Here is a 19,710-nt window from a genome sequence, read left to right as displayed (position 1 = left end):
CCCCCGGAGGGCCCCTCGGGGCCGGGCTATGCCCAGAGCCTGCGGACCATGGGGGGGTCACTGAGGGGTCACTGAGGGGTCAGTGGTCACTCAGGGGTCACTCAGGGTCACTCAGTGGTCACTCAGGGGTCACTCCCACAGCTGCCGCCCCCCGAGGGCCCCTCGGGGCCGGGCTATGCCCAGAGCCTGCGGACCATGGGGGGGTCACTGAGGGGTCAGTGGGTCAGTGGTCACTCAGTGGTCATTGAGGGGTCAGTGGTCACTCAGGGTCACTCAGGGTCACTCAGTGGTCAGTGACTGACCCCTCCCCACAGCTGCCGCCCCCCGAGGGCCCCTCGGGGCCGGGCTATGCGCAGAGCCTGCGGACCATGGGGCTGATGGTGCTGGGCCAGGCCGGGGGGGGTCCCGGGGGGGCGCACGGGCTGTTCCTGCGCTTCCGCATCGAGGCCCTGACCCTGCGCGGCATCAACAGCTTCCGCCAGCACAAGTTCCACCTGGGGGCGCTGGGCAGGTACGGGGTCCTGGAGGGGGTTTGGGGGGTCCTGGGGGGGTTTTGGGGGTCCCTGGGGGGGTTTGGGGGGGTCCTGGGGGGGTTTGGGGGTCCCTGGGGGTCCCTGACCCTGCGCGGCATCAACAGCTTCCGCCAGCACAAGTTCCACCTGGGGGCGCTGGGCAGGTACCGGGTCCTGGGGGGCTTTTTGGGGGGTCCTGGGGGGGGTTTGGGGGGTCCTGGGGGGGAGTTCTGTGAGTCTGGGGGAGTTTTGGGGGTCCCAGGCTGTTTTGGGGTGGTTTTGGGGTATTTGGAGGGTTCTGGGGTTCAGGGGACACTGGGGGGGATCCTGGGGGTCTCTCCCTGGATTGGGGGGTTCCGGGGGTCTTTCCCTGGATTTGGGGGATTCTGGGGGTCTCTCCCTGGATTTGGGGGTCTCTCCCTGGATTTGGGGGGTCCTGGGGGTCTCTCCCTGGATTTGGGGGGTCCTGGGGGTCTCTCCCTGGATTTGGGGGGTCCTGGGGGTCTCTCCCTGGATTTGGGGGGTCCTGGGGGTCTCTCCCTGGATTTGGGGGTCTCAGGGTGTCTCTCTCTGTGTTTGGGGGTCCCCCCTGACCCCAACCCCCCCCTGCCCCCCAGGACCCTGGAGGGAATGTTCCGGAAGCTGAACAATCTGCTGGAGCGGCTGCACCAATCCTATTTCCTCTACCTGCTGCCCTCCCTGTCCCGCTTCGTCTCCATCGGCTCCTACATGCCCGCCCTGGGGCTGCTGCTGCTCGTGCTGGCCCTGCGCATATCCGGGGTGAAAAACGGGGAAATCAGGAAAAAATGGGCAAAACCGGAAAAAAACGGGGAAAAAATGGCAAAAAACGGGGAAAAAATGGGAAAAAACAGGGTAAAAATGGATTAAAAACAGGGGAAATGGGCTCCTGCCTGCCCGCCCTGGGGCTGCTGCTGCTCGTGCTGGCCCTGCGCATATCCGGGGTGAAATGGGGCAAAAATGGGCAAAAACGGGAAAAAACGGGGAAAAAATGGGAAAAAACGGGCAAAAAATGGGGTAAAAATGGATTAAAAACAGGGAAATGGGCTCCTGCATGCCCGCCCTGGGGCTGCTGCTGCTCGTGCTGGCCCTGCGCATATCCGGGGTGAAAAATGGGGAAATCGGGAAAAAATGGGGGAAAATGGGGAAAAAAGGGCAAAAAACGGGCAAAAAATGGGGTAAAAACAGGATAAAAATGGGGTAAAAACAGGGTAAAAATGGATTAAAAACAGGGGAAATGGGCTCCTGCATGCCCGCCCTGGGGCTGCTGCTGCTCGTGCTGGCCCTGCGCATATCCGGGGTGAAAAACAGGGAAAACGGGAAAAAATGGGGGGAAATGGGGAAAAATGGGGAAAAAATGGCAAAAAATGGGTTAAAAACAGGGTAAAAATGGATTAAAAACAGGGAAATGGGCTCCTACATGCCCGCCCTGGGGCTGCTGCTGCTCGTGCTGGCCCTGCACATATCTGGGGTGAAAAACAGGGAAATCGGGAAAAAATGGGCAAAAATGCGAAAAAACAGGGTAAAAATGGGAAAAAACGGGGTAAAAATGGATTAAAAACAGGGGAAATTGGCTCCTGCATGCCCGCCCTGGGGCTGCTGCTGCTCGTGCTGGCCCTGCGCATATCCGGGGTGAAATGGGGCAAAAATGGGGGAAAACGGGAAAAAACTGGAAAGAAATGGCAAAAAATGGGGTAAAAACCCTTTCCTTGACCCCTCCCCCACGCCCTGGACCTGTGGATGCGGCTGAGCCGGAGCGATGAGGGGGAGGGGGACCCCCCGCCCGAGGAGGTGAGAGACCCCAGACCCACCTGGGACCCCCAGACCCACCCCGGGACCGCCAGAGTGACCCCAGAGCCCCCTGTGCCCCCTGCGCCCCACACCCTGACCCCCTGTACCCCCTGTGCCCCACACCCTGACCCCATGGTGACCCCTGTGCCCCACACCCTGACCCCCTGTGCCCCCTGTACCCCCTGTGCCCCACACCCTGACCCCCTGTGCCCCCTGTGCCCCCTGTGCCCCACACCCTGACCCCCTGTGCCCCCTGTGCCCCACACCCTGACCCCCTGTGCCCCACACCCTGACCCCCTGTGCCCCACACCCTGACCCCTGTGCCCCACACCCTGACCCCATGGTGACCCCTGTACCCCCTGTGCCCCACACCCTGACCCCATTGTACACTCCCTGCCCCACACCCTGACCCCATTGTACTCTCCCTGCCCCACACTGTGCCCCACATTGTGCCCCCTCTGTGCCCCCCAGGCCCGTGGGGGTCTCCTGTGGCTCCTGCCCCCCATTCTGGTGTCGGGGGGCGCGGGGGCCGCCCTGTACCTGCTGTGCCCCACATTGTGCCCCACACCCTGACCCCTCTGTGCCCCCCAGGCCCGCGGGGGGCTCCTGTGGCTGCTGCCCCCCGTTTTGGTCTCGGGGGGCGCGGGGGCCGCCCTGTGCCCCACACTGTGCCCTGTTTGTGCCCCCCAGGCCCGCGGGGGGCTCCTGTGGCTCCTGCCCCCCGTTCTGGTCTCGGGGGGCGCGGGGGCCGCCCTGTACCTGCTGTGCCCCACATTGTGCCCTGTTTGTGCCCCCCAGGCCCGTGGGGGGCTCCTGTGGCTGCTGCCCCCCATTCTGGTCTCGGGGGGCGCGGGGGCTGCCCTGTACCTGCTGCCCGTGCGGGGTCAGGCCGTGGCCACCCAGCACTTCCCCGTGGGCGAGGCCGAGGCCGTGGTGCTGGCGCTGATCGGCATCTACGTGGCGGGGATGGCGCTGCCCCACAGCACCCACAGGTGGGTATGGGTATGGGTGTGGGGCGGGGATGGCGCTGCCCCACAGCACCCATAGGTGGGTATGGGTGTGGGGGGCGTGGGGCTGCCCCACAGCACACACAGGGGGGTATGGGGTGCCCCACAGCACCCACAGGTGGGTATGGGTACGGGTGTGGGGCTGCCCCACAGCACACACAGGTGGGTATGGGTGTGGGGCTGCCCCACAGCACCCATAGGTGGGTATGGGGTGTGGGGGTGGCGCTGCCCCACAGCACCCACAGGTGGGTGTGGCGCTGCCCCACAGCACCCACAGGTGGGTATGGGTATGGGGTGTGGGGCTGCCCCACAGCACCCACAGGTGGGTATGGGTGTGGGGCTGCCCCACAGCACCCACAGGTGGGTATGGGGCTGGCACTGCCCCACAGCACACACAGGTGGGTATGGGGGAGATGGCGCTGCCCCACAGCACCCATAGGTGGGTATGGGTGTGGGGCTGCCCCACAGCACCCATAGGTGGGTATGGGTACAGGTATGGGGCTGCCCCACAGCACCCACAGGTGGGTATGGGGCTGCCCCACAGCACACACAGGTGGGTACGGGTGTGGGTATGGGGCTGCCCCACAGCACCCATAGGTGGGTATGGGGTGTGGGGATGGCGCTGCCCCACAGCACCCACAGGTGGGTATGGGGTGCCCCACAGCACCCACGGGTGGGTATGGGTACGGGTGTGGGGTGGGCATGGCGCTGCCCCACAGCACCCATAGGTGGGTATGGGTGTGGGGCGGGGATGGCGCTGCCCCACAGCACCCATAGGTGGGTATGGGTGTGGGGCTGCCCCACAGCACCCACAGGTGGGTATGGGTATGGGGGTGGCACTGCCCCACAGCACCCACAGGTGGGTATGGGTATGGGGCTGCCCCACAGCACACACAGGTGGGTATGGGTACAGGTATGGGGCTGCCCCACAGCACCCACAGGTGGGTATGAGGTGTGGGGCTGCCCCACAGCACACACAGGTGGGTACGGGTATGGGGCTGCCCCACAGCACCCATAGGTGGGTATGGGTACGGGTGTGGGGCTGCCTCACAGCACCCACAGGTGGGTATGGGGTGTGGGGCTGCCCCACAGCACCCACAGGTGGGTATGGGTGTGTGGCGCTGCCCCACAGCACCCACAGGTGGGTATGGGCATGGGGTGTGGGGCTGCCCCACAGCACACACAGGTGGGTATGGGACTGCCCCACAGCACCCATAGGTGGGTATGGGTGTGGGGCTGCCCCACAGCACACACAGGTGGGTATGGGGTGTGGGGCTGCCCCACAGCACACACAGGTGGGTATGGGGTGTCCCACAGCACACACAGGTGGGTATGGGTGTGGGGGGTGTGGGGCTGCCCCACAGCACCCACAGGTGGGTATGGGTATGGGGATGGCACTGCCCCACAGCACCCACAGGTGGGTATGGGTTGCCCCACAGCACCCACAGGTGGGTATGGGGGTGGCACTGCCCCACAGCACCCACAGGTGGGTATGGGTGTGGGGCTGCCCCACAGCACACACAGGTGGGTATGAGGTGTGGGGCTGCCCCACAGCACACACGGGTGGGTATGGGTGTGGGTGTGGGGCTGCCCCACAGCACCCACAGGTGGGTATGGGGTGTGGGGTGCCCCACAGCACCCATAGGTGGGTATGGGTACAGGTATGGGGCTGCCCCACAGCACGCATAGGTGGGTACGGGCTGCCCCACAGCACACACAGGTGGGTATGGGGCTGCCCCACAGCACCCATAGGTGGGTACGGGTATGGGGCTGCCCCACAGCACCCATAGGTGGGTATGGGTACAGGTATGGGGCTGCCCCACAGCACCCATAGGTGGGTACGGGCTGCCCCACAGCACACACAGGTGGGTATGGGTGTGGGGCTGCCCCACAGCACCCACAGGTGGGTATGGCGGGGATGGCACTGCCCCACAGCACACACAGGTGGGTATGGGTGTGGGGCTGCCCCACAGCACCCACAGGTGGGTATGGGTGTGGGGCTGCCCCACAGCACCCACAGGTGGGTACGGGTGTGGGGGGTGTGGGGCTGCCCCACAGCACCCACAGGTGGGTATGGGGCTGCCCCACAGCAGCCACAGGTGGGTATGGGCATGGGTGTGGGGCTGCCCCACAGCACCCACAGGTGGGTATGGGGTGCCCCACAGCACCCATAGGTGGGTATGGGGGGGATGGCGCTGCCCCACAGCACCCATAGGTGGGTATGGGGCTGCCCCACAGCACCCACAGGTACGGGCACTGCCCGTGTGACACTGTGTGACCCCGTGTGACCCCATGTGACCCCATGTGTCCCTGTGTGTCCCCAGGGCCCTGTCCGGCGGTGGCCAGCGCGGCTGGATGACCCTGGGTGACACTGTGTGACCCCGGGGTGACACTGTGTGACACTGTGACCCCGTGTGACCCCATGTCCCTGTCCCCAGGGCCCTGTCCGGCGGTGGCCAGCGTGGCTGGATGACCCTGGGTGACACTGTGTGACCCTGTGTGACACTGACCCCGTGTCCCTGTCCCCAGGGCCCTGTCCGGCGGTGGCCAGCGCGGCTGGATGACCCTGGGTGACCCCGGGGTGACACTGTGTGACCCCGGGGTGACACTGACCCCATGTCCCTGTCCCCAGAGCCCTCTCTGGCGGTGGCCAGCGCGGCTGGATGACCCTGAAGCTGCTGGCCCTGCTGGCCCTGGCGCTGCTCCTCACCTGCCTGGCCCTGCTCAACTTCTCCCTGGGCTTCCTGCTGGGTGCCACCCTCGTGCCACCCGCGGCTGCTGTGCGGCCCGGGGGCAGCAGGTGAGAGGGGACAGCGTGGGGACAGGATGGGGACAGCACCGGGACAGGATGGGGACAGGATGGGGACAGGACAGGGACAGGATGGGGACAGGATGGGGACAGGACGGGGACAGGATGGGGACAGCATGGGGACAGGACGGGGACAGGATGGGGACAGGATGGGGACAGGACGGGGACAGGACGGGGACAGGACGGGGACAGGATGGGGACAGCATGGGGACAGGATGGGGACAGGAGGGGGACAGGACGGGGACAGGACGGGGACAGGACGGGGACAGGATGGGGACAGTGTGGGGACAGGATCGGGACAGGATGGGGACAGGATAAGGACAGGATGGGGACAGGATGGGGACAGGATGGGGGACAGGACGGGGACAGGACGGGGACAGGACGGGGACAGGATGGGGGACAGGACGGGGACAGGATCGGGACAGGATGGGGACAGGATAAGGACAGGATGGGGACAGGATGGGGACAGGACGGGGACAGGATGGGGACAGGATGGGGACAGGATGGGGACAGGATGGGGACAGCACAGGGACAGGAAGGGGACAGCGCGGGGACAGATGAGCACAGGGACAGCCTGGGGACAGGTGAGAGCCCCTGAGGACACCCTAGGGACAGGTGAGCCATGGGGGCACCCTGGGGACACCCTAGGGACAGGTGACACCTCGGGGGGGGCAGGTGAGAGCCCTTGGACACAGGTGAGGAGGGGGCCCTGGGTGTCCCTGGGTGTCCCCTGGGTGTCCCTGAGGATCCCTGGGAGTCCCTGGGGGTCCCTGGTGATCCCTGGTGGTCTCTGGGTGTCCCTGGGGGTCCCTGAGTGTCTCCCGAGGGTCCCTGGGTGTCCCCTGGGTGTGCCTGGTGATCCCTGGGTGTCCCTGGTGGTCCCTGGGTGTCCCTGAGGGTGTCCCTGAGGGTCCCCTGGGTGTCCCCTGGGTGTCCCCTGGGTGTCTCTAGTGGTCCCTGAGTGTCCCTGAGGGTCCCTGGGATTCCCCTGGGTGTCCCTGAGGGTCCCTGGGTGTCCCTGGGGTGGTTTTGGGTGGTCCCAGGGGTCTCTAACCCCCCTGCCCTCCGCAGGCTGCCCCTGACTGTTCTCCTGGTGCTGAGCACACCAGGGCTGTCGCTGTTCCTGGGGGGCTCTGGGTGGTTCCTGGGGGCTCTGGGTGGTTCCTGGGGGGCTCTGGGTGGTTCCTGGGGTGGTTCCCGGGGGTCCCAGGGGTCTCAGGGTGGTTCCTGGGGTGGTTCCCGGGGGTCCCAGGGGCCTCTAACCCCCCTGCCCTCCCCAGGCTGCCCCTGGCTGTTCTCCTGGTGCTGACCACACCGGGGCTGTCGCTGTTCCTGGGCGGTTTGGGGTGGTTCCTGGGGGGCTCTGGGTGGTTCCTGGGGGTCCCAGGGGTCTCTAACCCCCCTGCCCTCCCCAGGCTGCCCCTGGCTGTTCTCCTGGTGCTGACCACACCAGGACTGTCGCTGTTCCTGGGTGGTTTTGGGTGGTTCCTGGGGTGGTCCCAGGGTGGTCCCAGGGGTCTCTAACCCCCTGCCCCCCGCAGGCTGCCCCTGGCCGTTCTCCTGGTGCTGACCACACCGGGGCTGTCGCTGTTCCTGGGTGGTTCCTGGGGGGCTCTGGGTGGTTCCTGGGGGGCTCTGGGTGGGTTTGGGTGGTCCCAGGGTGGTCCCAGGGGTCTCTAACCCCCTGCCCCCCCCAGGCTGCCCCTGGCTATGCTCCTGGTGCTGAGCACGCCGGGGCTGTCGCTGTTCCTGGGGAGGTTTTGGGTGGTCCCAGGGGTCTCTAACCCCCCTGCCCCCCCCAGGCTGCCCCTGGCCGTTCTCCTGGTGCTGACCACGCCAGGGCTGTCCCTGTTCCTGGCCGTGCTGCTGGAGCGGGAGCTGCTGGAGGCGCCCGCGGGGCTGGGCGAGGCCTGGCAGCGCTTCCTGGGGGCGCTGGGCCAGGGGCTGCTGCAGGAGCACCTGCACGGGGCACACCTGAGCCCCCTGCTCTGCCTGGGCGCCTACCCCTGCTGGCTGCTGCTCTGGAACGTGCTCTTCTGGAAGTGACGGACACACGGACACGGGATGGACACACGGACACGGGACGGACACACGGACACACCCATGGACACACGGACACACCCACGGACCCCACACCTGTGCACACCTGAGCCCCCTGCTCTGCCTGGGCGCCTACCCCTGCTGGCTGCTGCTCTGGAACGTGCTCTTCTGGAAGTGACGGACACACGGACACGGGATGGACACATGGACACATGGACAGACCCACATCACCCACACCTGAGCACACCTGAGCCCCCTGCTCTGCCTGGGCGCCCACCCCTGCTGGCTGCTGCTCTGGAACGTGCTCTTCTGGAAGTGAGGGACGGACACACGGACACGGGATGGACACACGGACACACCCACGGACACACCCACGGACCCCACACCTGAGCACACCTGAGCACACCTGAGCCCCCTGCTCTGCCTGGGAGCCTACCCCTGCTGGCTGCTGCTCTGGAACGTGCTCTTCTGGAAGTGAGGGACGGACACACGGACACGGCACGGACACACGGACACACGGACACGGGACAGACACGCGGATGGACACACGGACAGAGCTCCAGCGGGGACAGGCCCATGGACAGTCCCACAGAGCGACCCCCATGGCGGTGACAGCCCTGGAGAGACACACGGACACACCCGAAACCCTCTGGACACACGGACAGAGCCCCGGATGGACACACGGACAGAACCCAGACCCCGTGGACACACGGACAGAGCCCCAGATGGACACACGGACAGAGCTCTGGAGGGACACACGGACACACCCGAAACCCTCTGGACGCACGGACAGAGCCCCGGATGGACACACGGACAATGCCCCGGATGGACACACGGACACACCCAAAACCCTCTGGACACATGGACAGAGCTCTGGATGGACACACGGACAGAGCCCTGGATGGACACACGGACAGTTCCCCAGATGGACACATGGACAGAGCCCTGGATGAACACACAGACACACCCGAAACCCTCTGGACGCACGGACAGAGCCCCAGACAGACACACGGACAGTGCCACAGAGGGACACACGGACACACCCGAAACCCTCTGGACACACGGACAGAGCCCCAGATGGACACATGGACACACCCGAAACCCTCTGGACACATGGACAGAGCCCTGGATGGACACACGGACACACCCCAGACCCCCCGGACACACGGACAGAGCCCTGGATGGACACATGGACACACCCCAGATCCCCCGGATGGACACACGGACAGAGCCCTGGATGGACACACGGACAGTTCCCCGGATGGACACATAGACACACCCCAGATCCCCCGGATGGACACACGGACAGAGCCCTGGATGGACACACGGACAGTTCCCCGGATGGACACACGGACAGTGCCCGGATGGACACACAGACAGAGCCCTGGATGGACACACGGACAGAGCCCCGGACACAGGGAGACACCCCAAACCCTCTGGACAGACACACAGACAGAGCCCCGACATCCCCCAAGGCCGAGACCCCCAAAATGGGGAGTGGGCGGGGCCGGGAGGGGCGTGGTTTTGTGATGGGCGTGGTTGGCGAGGGGCGTGGTTTGGCGGTGGGCGTGGTTTTAATGGGCGTAATGTAATTATGGGCGTGGTTTAGCGGTGGGCGTGTCTCCAGCTGGGGGAGTGGCTTGTTGTGGGCGTGGTCTGTTGTGGGCGTGGTTTTCCCCGATGGGCGTGGTTTTGTGGTGGGCGCGGTTTTTGTGGTGGGCGTGGCCTGTCCGCGTGCGCCGCCCCCTCCCCCCGCCGGGGGGCGCCCCAATAAACTGGCGCGCGCCTCAGACGCCGCCCCCGTGACGTCACGTCCGCCCCGTGACGTCAGTTCCGTCCCCTCGACCTCGGCGATGGCGGCGCTGCGGGGCCTGCGGGGCGTCCCGGGGCTGCGGCTGCTGCCGGGCCCGGCACGGCCCGGGCCCGCTCCCCGCGCGTTTCTGCAGCCCCGCGCCCGCCCCGAGCCCGGCCCCGGCGCGGTGAGTGCGGCCCGCGCCCGCGGCAAGGTCACCGGGGTGCCCCGCTCCGCGCCCGGTGTGCCCGGTGTGCCCGGTGTGCCCGGCGCCCCCCGGTCCTTTGATCACCCTGCTCAGCGTTCCCCGTTATCCCCCGGTGCCCCCGTTTCCGCTCCCGACCCCTCCCGGTGCCCCCGGTTCATTTGTCCCCCTGCTCGGTGTTCCCCGTTATCCCCCCCGGTGCCCCCGGTTCCGCCCCCGGCCATTCCCGGTTCCCCCCGGTGTCCCCGGTTCCGCCCCCGGTGTCCCCGTTATCCCCCCCGGCCCCTCCCGGTTCGCCCCGGTGGTCCCGGTTCCTTTGCCCGTCGTTTTCGGTATCTCCGGTTATCCCTCCGGTGTCCCCGGTTCCGTCCCCGGTTCCGCCCCCGGTGCCCCCGGTTCTCCCCTCCCGTTCCCGCGGCTCCCCGGGGTCTGTCCCCACACCGTGCCCGGTGTCCCCCGTTCCTCCCAGCGTGCCCGCCGTGTCCTTTGCCCGCCCTTCCCGCTGCTCCCGGTATTCCCGGTCATTCCGCTGCTCCCGCTGTTCCTCCCGTTCTCCGCATTCCCGGTATTCCCGGTAATTCGGGTATTCCCGCCGTTCCCATTCCCGGTAATTCGGGTATTCCCGGTAATTCGGGTATTCCCACCGTTCCCGTTCCCGGTGTTCCCGGTCATTGGGATATTCCCGGTCACTGGGATATTCCCGTTATTCCCGTTATTCCCGGTATTCCCGGTAATTCGGTTATTCCCGCCGTTCCCGTTCCCGCTATTCCCGGTCACTGGGACATTCCCGTTATTCCCGTTATTCCCGCCGTTCCCGTTCCCGCTGTCCCCGGGACCCCCCCACTGCCTTTGTCCCCCCCGAGCCCTGAGCCCCCCCGGTGTCCCTGAGCCCCCCCCGGTGTCCCTGTCACCTCTGACCCCCCCGGTGCCCCTGACCCCTCCCCAGTGTCCCTGGAGCCTCCCGGTGTCCCTGTCACCTGTGACACCCCTGTCCATCATCCCCAGGTGTCCTTGTCACCCCTAATCCTCACCACAGGTGTCCCTGACCCCCGTGTCCCCCCAGGTGTCCCCGTGTGCCCCCAGGTGTTCCTGTCACCTCCAGGTGTCCCTGTGTCCCCCCTGACCCCTCCTGTCCCCGCAGGTATCCCTGACCCCTCTATCCCCCCGTGTCCGCCCAGGTGTCTCTGTGTCCCCCCAGGTGTCCCCCCGACCCCCGTGACCCCCCCGTGTCCCCCCAGGTGTCCCTGTGTCCCCCCGTGACCCCCCCGTGTCCCTCCAGGTGTCCCCTCCTGTCCCCCCAGGTGTCCCCGTGTCCCCCCAGGTGTCCCCCCTGACCCCCGTGTCCCCCCCTGTCCCCGCAGGTGTCCCTGTCGTCCCTCCCCGGCCGCTCCCGGTGGCGGCGGGCGCTGGTGGCAGCGCTGGTGGCCGGGGGTGGCTCGGTGGCGGCGGCGCTGTCGCTGTCACTGTCCCTCACCCCCCCGGTGAGCGCGGGGGAGCTGGAGCTGCACCCCCCGAGCCTGCCCTGGAGCCACGGGGGGCACCTGGCCGCGCTGGACCATGCCAGGTGAGGAATTTGGGGGGTCCTGGGGGGTTTGGGGGGCACCTGGCGGCGCTGGACCACGCCAGGTGAGAGATTTGGGGTGAAAATGGGGAATTTGGGGGATTTGGGGGGCCCTGGAGCCACGGGGGGCACCTGGCCGTGCTGGACCATGCCAGGTGAGGGATTTGGGGGGATTTTGGGGGATTTTGGGGGGTTTGGGGGGCACCTGGCGGCGCTGGACCACGCCAGGTGAGGGGTTTGGGGGGATTTTGGGGGGTTTGGGGGGTCCCTGGGGGGCCCTGGAGCCACGGGGGGCACCTGGCGGCGCTGGACCATGCCAGGTGAGGGGTTTGGGGGGCTTTGGGGGGTTTGGGGGGTCCTGGGGGGGTTTAGGGGGCACCTGGCGGCGCTGGACCACACCAGGTGAGGGGTGCAGGGGATTTTGGGGGGTCCCGGGGGGTTTGGGGGGCCCTGGAGCCACGGGGGGCACCTGGCCGCGCTGGACCACGCCAGGTGAGGGGTTTTGGGGGGAAATGGGGGAATTTGGGGGGTCCTGGGAGGTTTGGGGGGCACCTGGCGGCACTGGACCACGCCAGGTGAGGGTTTGGGGGGAAATGGGGGGTCCTGGGGGGCCCTGGGGGGGTTTGGGGGGCCCTGGAGCCACGGGGGGCACCTGGCCGCGCTGGACCACGCCAGGTGAGGGTTTGGGGGGTCCTGGGGGGTTTGGGGGAATTTGGGGGGTCCTGGGGGGCACCTGGCGGCGCTGGACCACGCCAGGTGGGGATTTGGGGGGATTTTGGGGGTCCTGGGGGGTTTGGGGTGCACCTGGCGGCGCTGGACCATGCCAGGTGGGGATTTGGGGGGTCCTGGGGGGTTTGGGGGGGTTTGGGGGGTCCGGGGGGGCACCTGGTGGCGCTGGACCACGCCAGGTGAGGGAATTGGGGGGAAAATGGGGGGTTTGGGGGGTCCTGGGGGGCACCTGGCAGCGCTGGACCACGCCAGGTGAGGGGTTTGGGGGGCTTTGGGGGGTTTGGGGGGTCCTGGGGGGCCCTGGAGCCACAGGGGGCACCTGGCGGCACTGGACCACGCCAGGTCAGGGTTTGGGGGGTTCTGGGGGGGTTTGGGGGATTTTGGGGGGTTTGGGGGGCACCTGGCCGCGCTGGACCATGCCAGGTGTGGGAATTTGGGGGGTCCTGGGGGGGTTTTGGGGGGGCCCTGGAGCCACGGGGGGCACCTGGCCGCGCTGGACCACGCCAGGTGTGGGAATTTGGGGGGTTTGGGGGGTCCTGGGGGGTTTGGGGGGCACCTGGTTGCGCTGGACCACGCCAGGTGAGGAATTTGGGGGGATTTTGGGGGGTTTCGGGGGGCCTGGGGGGCCCTGGAGCCACGGGGGGCACCTGGCCGCGCTGGACCACGCCAGGTGAGGGATTTGGGGGGATTTTGGGGGGTACTGGGGGGGTTTGGGGGGTCCTGGGGGGGCTGGACCACGCCAGGTGAGGGATTTGGGGAAAATGGGGGGTCCTGTGGGGATTTGGGGTCTCAGATTTGGGGTCCCTGGGGTGCTGTGGGGATTTGGGGTCTCTGATTGGTGCAGGGATTTGGGGTCTCTGTGGGGATTTGGGGTCTCTGTGGGGATTTGGGGTCTCAGATTTGGGGTCCCAGATTTGGGGTCCCTGGGGCACAGCACCTGTGGGGGGTCCTGGAGGGTCTGAGCCCTGTCCCCACAGCCTGCAGGGGGTTTGGGGGGATTTTGGGGTTTTTGGGGTCTGTGACCCCACAGCCTGCAGGGGGGTTTGGGGGGATTTTGGGGTTTTTGGGGTCTGTGACCCCACTGTGTCCCCACAGCCTGCAGGGGGTTTGGGGGATTTTGGGGTTTTTGGGGTCTGTGACCCCACTGTGTCCCCACAGCCTGCAGGGGTGTTCCAGGTGTGTTTGGGGTGATTTTGGGGTGACTCTGGCTGATTTTGGGGTCTCTGTGCCCCGCAGTATCCGCAGGGGGTTCCAGGTGTGTATTTGGGGTGATTTTGGGGTGATTTTGGCTGATTTTGGGGTCTCTTTTCCCCCCAGTATCCGCAGGGGGTTCCAGGTGTGTTTGGGGTGATTTTGGGGTGATTTTGGGGTGACTCTGGCTGATTTTGGGTCTCTTTTCCTGCAGTATCCGCAGGGGGTTCCAGGTGTGTTTGGGGTGATTTTGGGGTGACTCTGGCTGATTTTGGGGTCTCTCTGCCCCACAGTATCCGCAGGGGGTTCCAGGTGTGTTTGGGGTGATTTTGGGGTGACTCTGGCTGATTTTGGGGTCTCTCTGCCCGCAGTATCCGCAGGGGGTTCCAGGTGTGTTTGGGGGGATTTTGGGGTGACTCTGGCTGATTTTGGGGTGTCTTTGCCCCGCAGTATCCGCAGGGGGTTCCAGGTGTACCGCCAGGTGTGTTTGGGGGGTTTTTGGGGTGATTTTGGCTGATTTTGGGGTCTCTGTGCCCCGCAGTATCCGCAGGGGGTTCCAGGTGTGTTTGGGGTGATTTTGGGGTGATTTTGGCTGATTTTGGGTCTCTTTTCCCGCAGTATCCGCAGGGGGTTCCAGGTGTGTTTGGGGTGATTTTGGGGTGATTTTGGCTGATTTTGGGTCTCTTTTCCCGCAGTATCCGCAGGGGGTTCCAGGTGTGTTTGGGGTGATTTTGGGGTGATTTTGGCTGATTTTGGGGTCTCTTTTCCCGCAGTATCCGCAGGGGGTTCCAGGTGTACCGCCAGGTGTGCTCCGCCTGTCACTCCATGGAGTTCGTGGCCTTCCGGAACCTGATCGGCGTCAGCCACACCGAGGCCGAGGCCAAGGCGCTGGCACAGGAGGTGACAGCGGGACCGTGCCACCCCCCGCCACCCCCGTGCCACTGCTGCCACCCTCACTGTCCTGTCCTGCTGTCCCCAGTGTCCCCTGCCCTGTCCCCAGTGTCCCAATGTCCCTGTGCTGCCACCTGCACTGTCCTGTCCTGCTGTCCCCAGTGTCCCCAGTGTCCCCAGTGTCCCCAGTGTCCCCAGTGTCCCCAATGTCCCCATCCTGCCACCCCTGGTGTCCCACTGTCCCCGTCCTGCTGTCCCCAGTGTCCCCTGCCCTGTCCCCAGTGTCTCCAATGTCCCCGTCCTGCTGTCCCTGCTGTCCCCAGTGTCCCCGTCCTGCCACCCCTGGTGTCCCAAATGTCCCGCTGTCCCTGTCCTGCTGTCCCCAGTGTCCCCTGCCCTGTCCCCAGTGTCCCCAGTGTCTCCACTGTCCCTGTGCTGCCACCCCTGGTGTCCCACTGTCCTGTCCTGCTGTCCCCAGTGTCCCCGTCCTGCCACCCCTGGTGTCCCACTGACCGTGTCCTGCTGTCCCTGGTGTCCTGCTGGCGCTGTCCCAGTGCCACCCCTGATGTCCCAGTGTCCCCAGTGACCGTTCTGTTCCCGATGTGCCATTGTCCCCATCCTGCCACCCCCAGTGTCCTGGTGCCACTGCTGTGTCCAGTGTCCCCACCCTGCTGTCCCTGTGTCTCACCTGTCTGTGTCCCTGCTGTCCCTGTGTCCCTGTGTCTCATCTGTCCCTGTGTCTCACCTGTGTCCCTGCTGTCCCTGTCTGTGTCCTTGTGTCTCATCTGTCCCTGTGTCTCACCTGTGTCCCTGTGTCTCACCTGTCCCTGTCTCACCTGTGTCCCTGCTGTCCCTGTGTCCCATCTGTACCTGTGTCTCACCTGTGTCCCTGTGTCTCACCTGTCTGTGTCCCTGCTGTCCCTGTCTCTGTGTCACTTGTCACTGTCCCTGTGTCTCACCTGTCTCACCTGTCCGTGCAGGTGGAGGTGCAGGACGGCCCCAACGAGAACGGGGAGATGTTCCTGGGGGCTGTCACTGCTGTCCTGTCCCTGTCACTGCTGTCCCTGTCACTCTGTGTCACCTGTCCGTGTCTCACCTGTCTCACCTGTGTCACCTGTCTGTATCTCACCTGTCCCAGGTGGAGGTGCAGGACGGCCCCAACGAGAACGGGGAGATGTTCCTGCGGCCCGGGAAGATCTCGGATTATTTCCCCAAGCCCTACCCCAACCCCGAGGCCGCGCGGGCGGCCAACAACGGGGCGCTGCCCCCCGACCTCAGCTACATCGTCAATGCCAGGTATGGGGGTTTGGGGGGTTTGGGGGATTTGGGGGGTTTGGGGTCACCCCAACAACGGGGCGCTGCCCCCCGACCTCAGCTACATCGTCAACGCCAGGTACGGGGGATTTGGGGGATTTGGGGGGATTTGGGGGATTTAGGGTAACCCCAACAACGGGGCGCTGCCCCCCGACCTCAGCTACATCGTCAACGCCAGGTACAGGGTACGGGGGATTTGGGGGATTTGGGGGGTTTGGGGGATTTGGGGTCACACCAACAACAGGTTATTGATCCTGTTAGTGATCCCATTGATCCACCTGCTGATCCCGTTATTGATCCCGTTACTGATACCCTTATTGATCCCACTGATCCCATTACTGATCCCACTGATCCCATTATTGATCCCATTACTGATGCCCTTATTGATCCTCTTATTGATCCCACTGATCCCATTATTGATCCCACTGATCCCATTACTGATCCCGTTACTGATCCCTTTATTGATCCTCCTATTGATCCCACTGATCCCATTATTGATCCCGTTACTGATGCCCTTATTGATCCTCTTATTGATCCCGTTACTGATCCCATTACTGATCCCATTATTAATCCCCTTATTGATCCCACTGATCCCCTTATTAATCCCAATATTGATCCCGTTACTGATCCCACTGATTCCATTACTGATTCCATTACTGATTCCATTACTGATCCCATTACTGATCCCATTACTGATCCCATTATTGCCCCCATTATTGATCCCACTGATCCCCTTATTGATCCCCTTATTGATCCCACTCATCCCGTTACTGATCCCATTATTGATCCCATTATTGATCCCACTGATCCCATTACTGATCCCGTTACTGATCCCATTACTGATCCCATTATTGATCCCATGGATCCCATTATTGATCCCATTATTGATCCCGTTATTGATCCCGTTATTGATCCCGTTATTGATCCCGTTATTGATCCCACTGATCTCACTGATCCCATTATTGATCCCACTGATTCCGTTACTGATCCCGTTACTGATCCCATTATTGATCCCCTTATTGATCCCATTATTGATCCCACAGATTCCGTTACTGATCCCATTATTGATCCCATTGTTGATCCCATTGTTGATCCCATTGTTGATCTCACTGATCCCATTACTGATCCCGATATTGATCCCGTTATTAACCCTTCAGGCACGGGGGCGAGGACTACGTCTTTGCCCTGCTGACGGGGCACTGTGACGTTATTGATCCTTTTATTGGTCCTGATATTGATCCTGTTATTGATCCTTTTATTGATCCCATTATTAACCCCTCAGGCACAGGGGCGAGGACTACGTCTTCGCCCTGCTGACGGGGCACTGTGATGTTATTGATCCTGTTATTGGTCCTGTTATTGGTCCTGTTATTGATCCTGTTATTGATCCTGTTATTGATCCTTTTATTGATCCCGTTATTGATCCCATTATTAACCCTTCAGGCACGGGGGTGAGGACTACATCTTTGCCCTGCTGACGGGGCACTGTGACGTTATTGATCCTGTTATTGGTCCCGATATTAATCCCGTTATTAACCCTTCAGGCACGGGGGCAAACACTACGTCTTTGCCCTGCTGACGGGGCACTGTGATGTTATTGATCCCGCTATTGATCCCGTTATTGATCCTGTTATTGATCCTGTTATTGATCCCATTATTAACCCTTCAGGCACGGGGGTGAGGACTACGTCTTCGCCCTGCTGACGGGGTACTGTGACGCCCCCGCGGGGGTCTCGCTGAGGGAGGGGCTGCACTACAACCCCTACTTCCCTGGCCAGGCCATCGGCATGGCCCCCCCCATCTACGACGAGGTGCTGGAGTACGACGACGGTACGGGGGCTGGGGGTGCCCTGGAGGGGTCTGGGGGTGCCCTGGAGGGGGCTGGGGGTGCCCTGAGGGGGTCTGGGGGTGCCCTGGAGGGGGCTGGGGGTGCCCTGGAGGGGTCTGGGGATGCCCTGGGGGTGTCTGGGGATGCTCTGGAGGGGTCTGGGGGTGCCCTGGGGGTGTCTGGAGATGCTCTGGAGGGGTCTGGGGGTGCCCTGGGGGTGTCTGGGGGTGCCCTGGGGGTGTCTGGGGGTGCCCTGGAGGGGGCTGGGGGTGCCCCGGGGGGCCCTGGCTCATGCCGGGTCCTGGGGGTGTCAGGAAGGATTTGGGGAGCTCTGAGGGGGCCTGGGGTGACATCTGGGTCTGGGGGGTCCCCGTGGGCTCTGTGGGGTCCCCGTGGGCTCTGTGGGGGTCTCTGGGGCTCTGTGGGGTCCCCGTGGGCTCTTGGGGGTCTCTGTGGGTCTGTGGGGTCCCCGTGGGCTCTCAGGGGGGTCCCTGTGGGTCTGTGGGGTTCCCGTGGGCTCTGCAGGGATCTCTGGGGGTCTGTGGGGTCCCCATGGGCTCTTGGGGGTCCCAGTGGGATCTGTGGGGTCCCCGTGGGCTCTCTGGGGTCCCCGTGGTCTCTGCGGGGGTCTGACTGCCCCGTGTCCCCCCAGGGACCCCGGCCACCATGTCCCAGATCGCCAAGGACGTTTGCACCTTCCTGCGCTGGGCGGCCGAGCCCGAGCACGACCACCGCAAAAAGATGGGGCTGAAGGTGGGGCTGGGGGGGGGCTGGGGGGGCTGGGGGGCTGAACCTGGGGCTGGGGGGCTGGGGGGGGCCTCAAGGTGGGGCTGGGGGGCTGGGGGGCTCCTGAAGGTGTGGCTGGGGGGGCTGAAGGTGGGGCTGGGGGCTGGGGGGGGCTGGGGGGGGCCTGAAGGTGGGGCTGGGGGGGCTCAAGGTGGGGCTGGGGGGGCTTGGGGGGGGCTGGGGGACTGAACCTGGGGCTTGGGGGGGCTGGGGGGGCTTGGGGGGGGGGCTGGGGGGCTGAACCTGGGGCTGGGGGGCTGGGGGGCTCCTAAAGGTGGGGCTGGGGGGGCTCGTGGGAGCTTTGGGGCCTGAAGGTGGGGCTGGGGGGCTTGGGGGGGTTTCAAGGTGGGGCTGGGGGCTGGGGGGGGGCTCAGGGGGTGCTGGGGACTTGGGGGAATGTCAAGGTGGGGCTGTGGGGGCTCAGGGTGGGGCGGGGGTCTCAGGAGGGTCTCAAGGTGAGGCTGGGGGGGCTCAAGGTGGGGCTGGGGGGCTTGGGGGGGTTTCAAGGTGGGGCTGGGGGGGGCCTGAAGGTGGGGCTGAGGGGGTTTCAAGGTGGGGCTGGGGGCTGGAGGGACTCAGGGTGGGGCGGGGGGCTCAGGAGGGTCTGAAGGTGGAGCTGGGGGGCTTGGGGGGGGCTTGGGGGGCACTGGGGGCTCAGGAGGGTCTCAAGGTTGGGCTCAGGGCTGGGGGGGTTTGGGGGGCTGAACCTGGGGCTGGGGGGCCTGAAGGTGGGGCTGGGGGGTTGGGGGGGTTTCAAGGTGGGGCTGTGGGGGCTCAGGGTGGGGCGGGGGTCCCAGGAGGGTCTGAAGGTGGGGCTGTGGACCCCCAGGGTGGCTGGGGGGTCTCGGGGGAATGTCACGGTGGGGCTGGGGACCCCCAGGGTGGGTGGGGGGTATCAGGGGAATGTCAGGGTGGGGCTGGGGACCCCCAGGGGGGTCTCGGGGCCCCGGGACCCCCTGACCCCTTCCCCCCCCAGGTGCTGCTGCTCTCGGGGCTGCTGCTGCCGCTGCTGTACTACATGAAGCGGCACAAGTGGTCGGTGCTCAAGAGCAGGAAGATGCTCTACCGGCCCCCCAAGTAGGGCCCGCGCCCCACAGCCGGGCCTGGGGGGTCCCTGAGCTCCCGCCCCCCACCGGGGGGGAGGGGAGGGGCATTGGGGGGTCCTCACCCCCCCTCGTGTTCGACCCCGGCCCCCGCGGGGCTGCGGGAGGGAATAAAGGCTGGGGTTCCACCCGA

General features: G+C 65.3%; 2 protein-coding genes across 6 annotated transcripts in view; both read left to right on the top strand.

The window, feature by feature from the left end:
* The window catches only part of GPAA1 (glycosylphosphatidylinositol anchor attachment 1), a 20,118-nt gene extending 10,130 nt beyond the window's left edge, over positions 1-9,988 (top strand). Inside the window, exons 8-14 of one of the 5 annotated variants that reach the window (XR_012054326.1) lie at positions 315-511; positions 1,130-1,283; positions 2,256-2,321; positions 3,120-3,313; positions 5,961-6,128; positions 7,940-9,429; positions 9,462-9,988. Coding sequence is in view for 4 of the 5 variants with exons in the window: in XM_072925143.1 (XP_072781244.1) it covers positions 315-511; positions 1,130-1,283; positions 2,256-2,321; positions 3,120-3,313; positions 5,767-5,806; positions 6,001-6,128; positions 7,940-8,183 (1,023 nt within the window). In the remaining variant the exon portion in view is untranslated. Of the gene's footprint in view, positions 1-314; positions 512-1,129; positions 1,284-2,255; positions 2,322-3,119; positions 3,314-5,652; positions 5,745-5,766; positions 5,807-5,960; positions 6,129-7,678; positions 7,833-7,939 lie in introns of those variants that run through there. The other 4 variants (XM_072925143.1, XM_072925142.1, XM_072925144.1 and 1 more) reach the window with 4 other exon arrangements.
* CYC1 (cytochrome c1) lies at positions 9,977-19,710 on the top strand. The gene is made up of 7 exons (XM_072925146.1): positions 9,977-10,156; positions 11,536-11,738; positions 14,429-14,555; positions 15,685-15,842; positions 17,530-17,690; positions 18,341-18,441; positions 19,451-19,710. The coding sequence occupies exons 1-7, from the start codon at positions 10,031-10,033 to the stop codon at positions 19,553-19,555; spliced, it is 981 nt and encodes a 326-aa protein (XP_072781247.1). The 5' UTR covers positions 9,977-10,030; the 3' UTR covers positions 19,556-19,710.

The sequence above is a fragment of the Taeniopygia guttata genome, chromosome 2 (genome assembly GCF_048771995.1).
Source record: "Taeniopygia guttata chromosome 2, bTaeGut7.mat, whole genome shotgun sequence".
NCBI classification, from domain to species: Eukaryota; Metazoa; Chordata; class Aves; order Passeriformes; family Estrildidae; genus Taeniopygia; species Taeniopygia guttata.
Note: the sequence above shows the minus strand (reverse complement) of the source record. Positions and strands in the feature narration are given on the sequence as shown.

Coding starts and splice junctions, on each gene's coding strand:
- CYC1 (XM_072925146.1), top strand. CDS start 10,031: ATGGCGGCGCTGCGGGGCCTGCGGGGCGTCCCGGGGCTGCGGCTGCTG. Junction 14,556..15,684: donor CCAAGGCGCTGGCACAGGAG/GTGACAGCGGGA, acceptor CACCTGTCCCAG/GTGGAGGTGCAGGACGGCCC. Junction 15,843..17,529: donor AGCTACATCGTCAATGCCAG/GTATGGGGGTTT, acceptor TTAACCCTTCAG/GCACGGGGGTGAGGACTACG.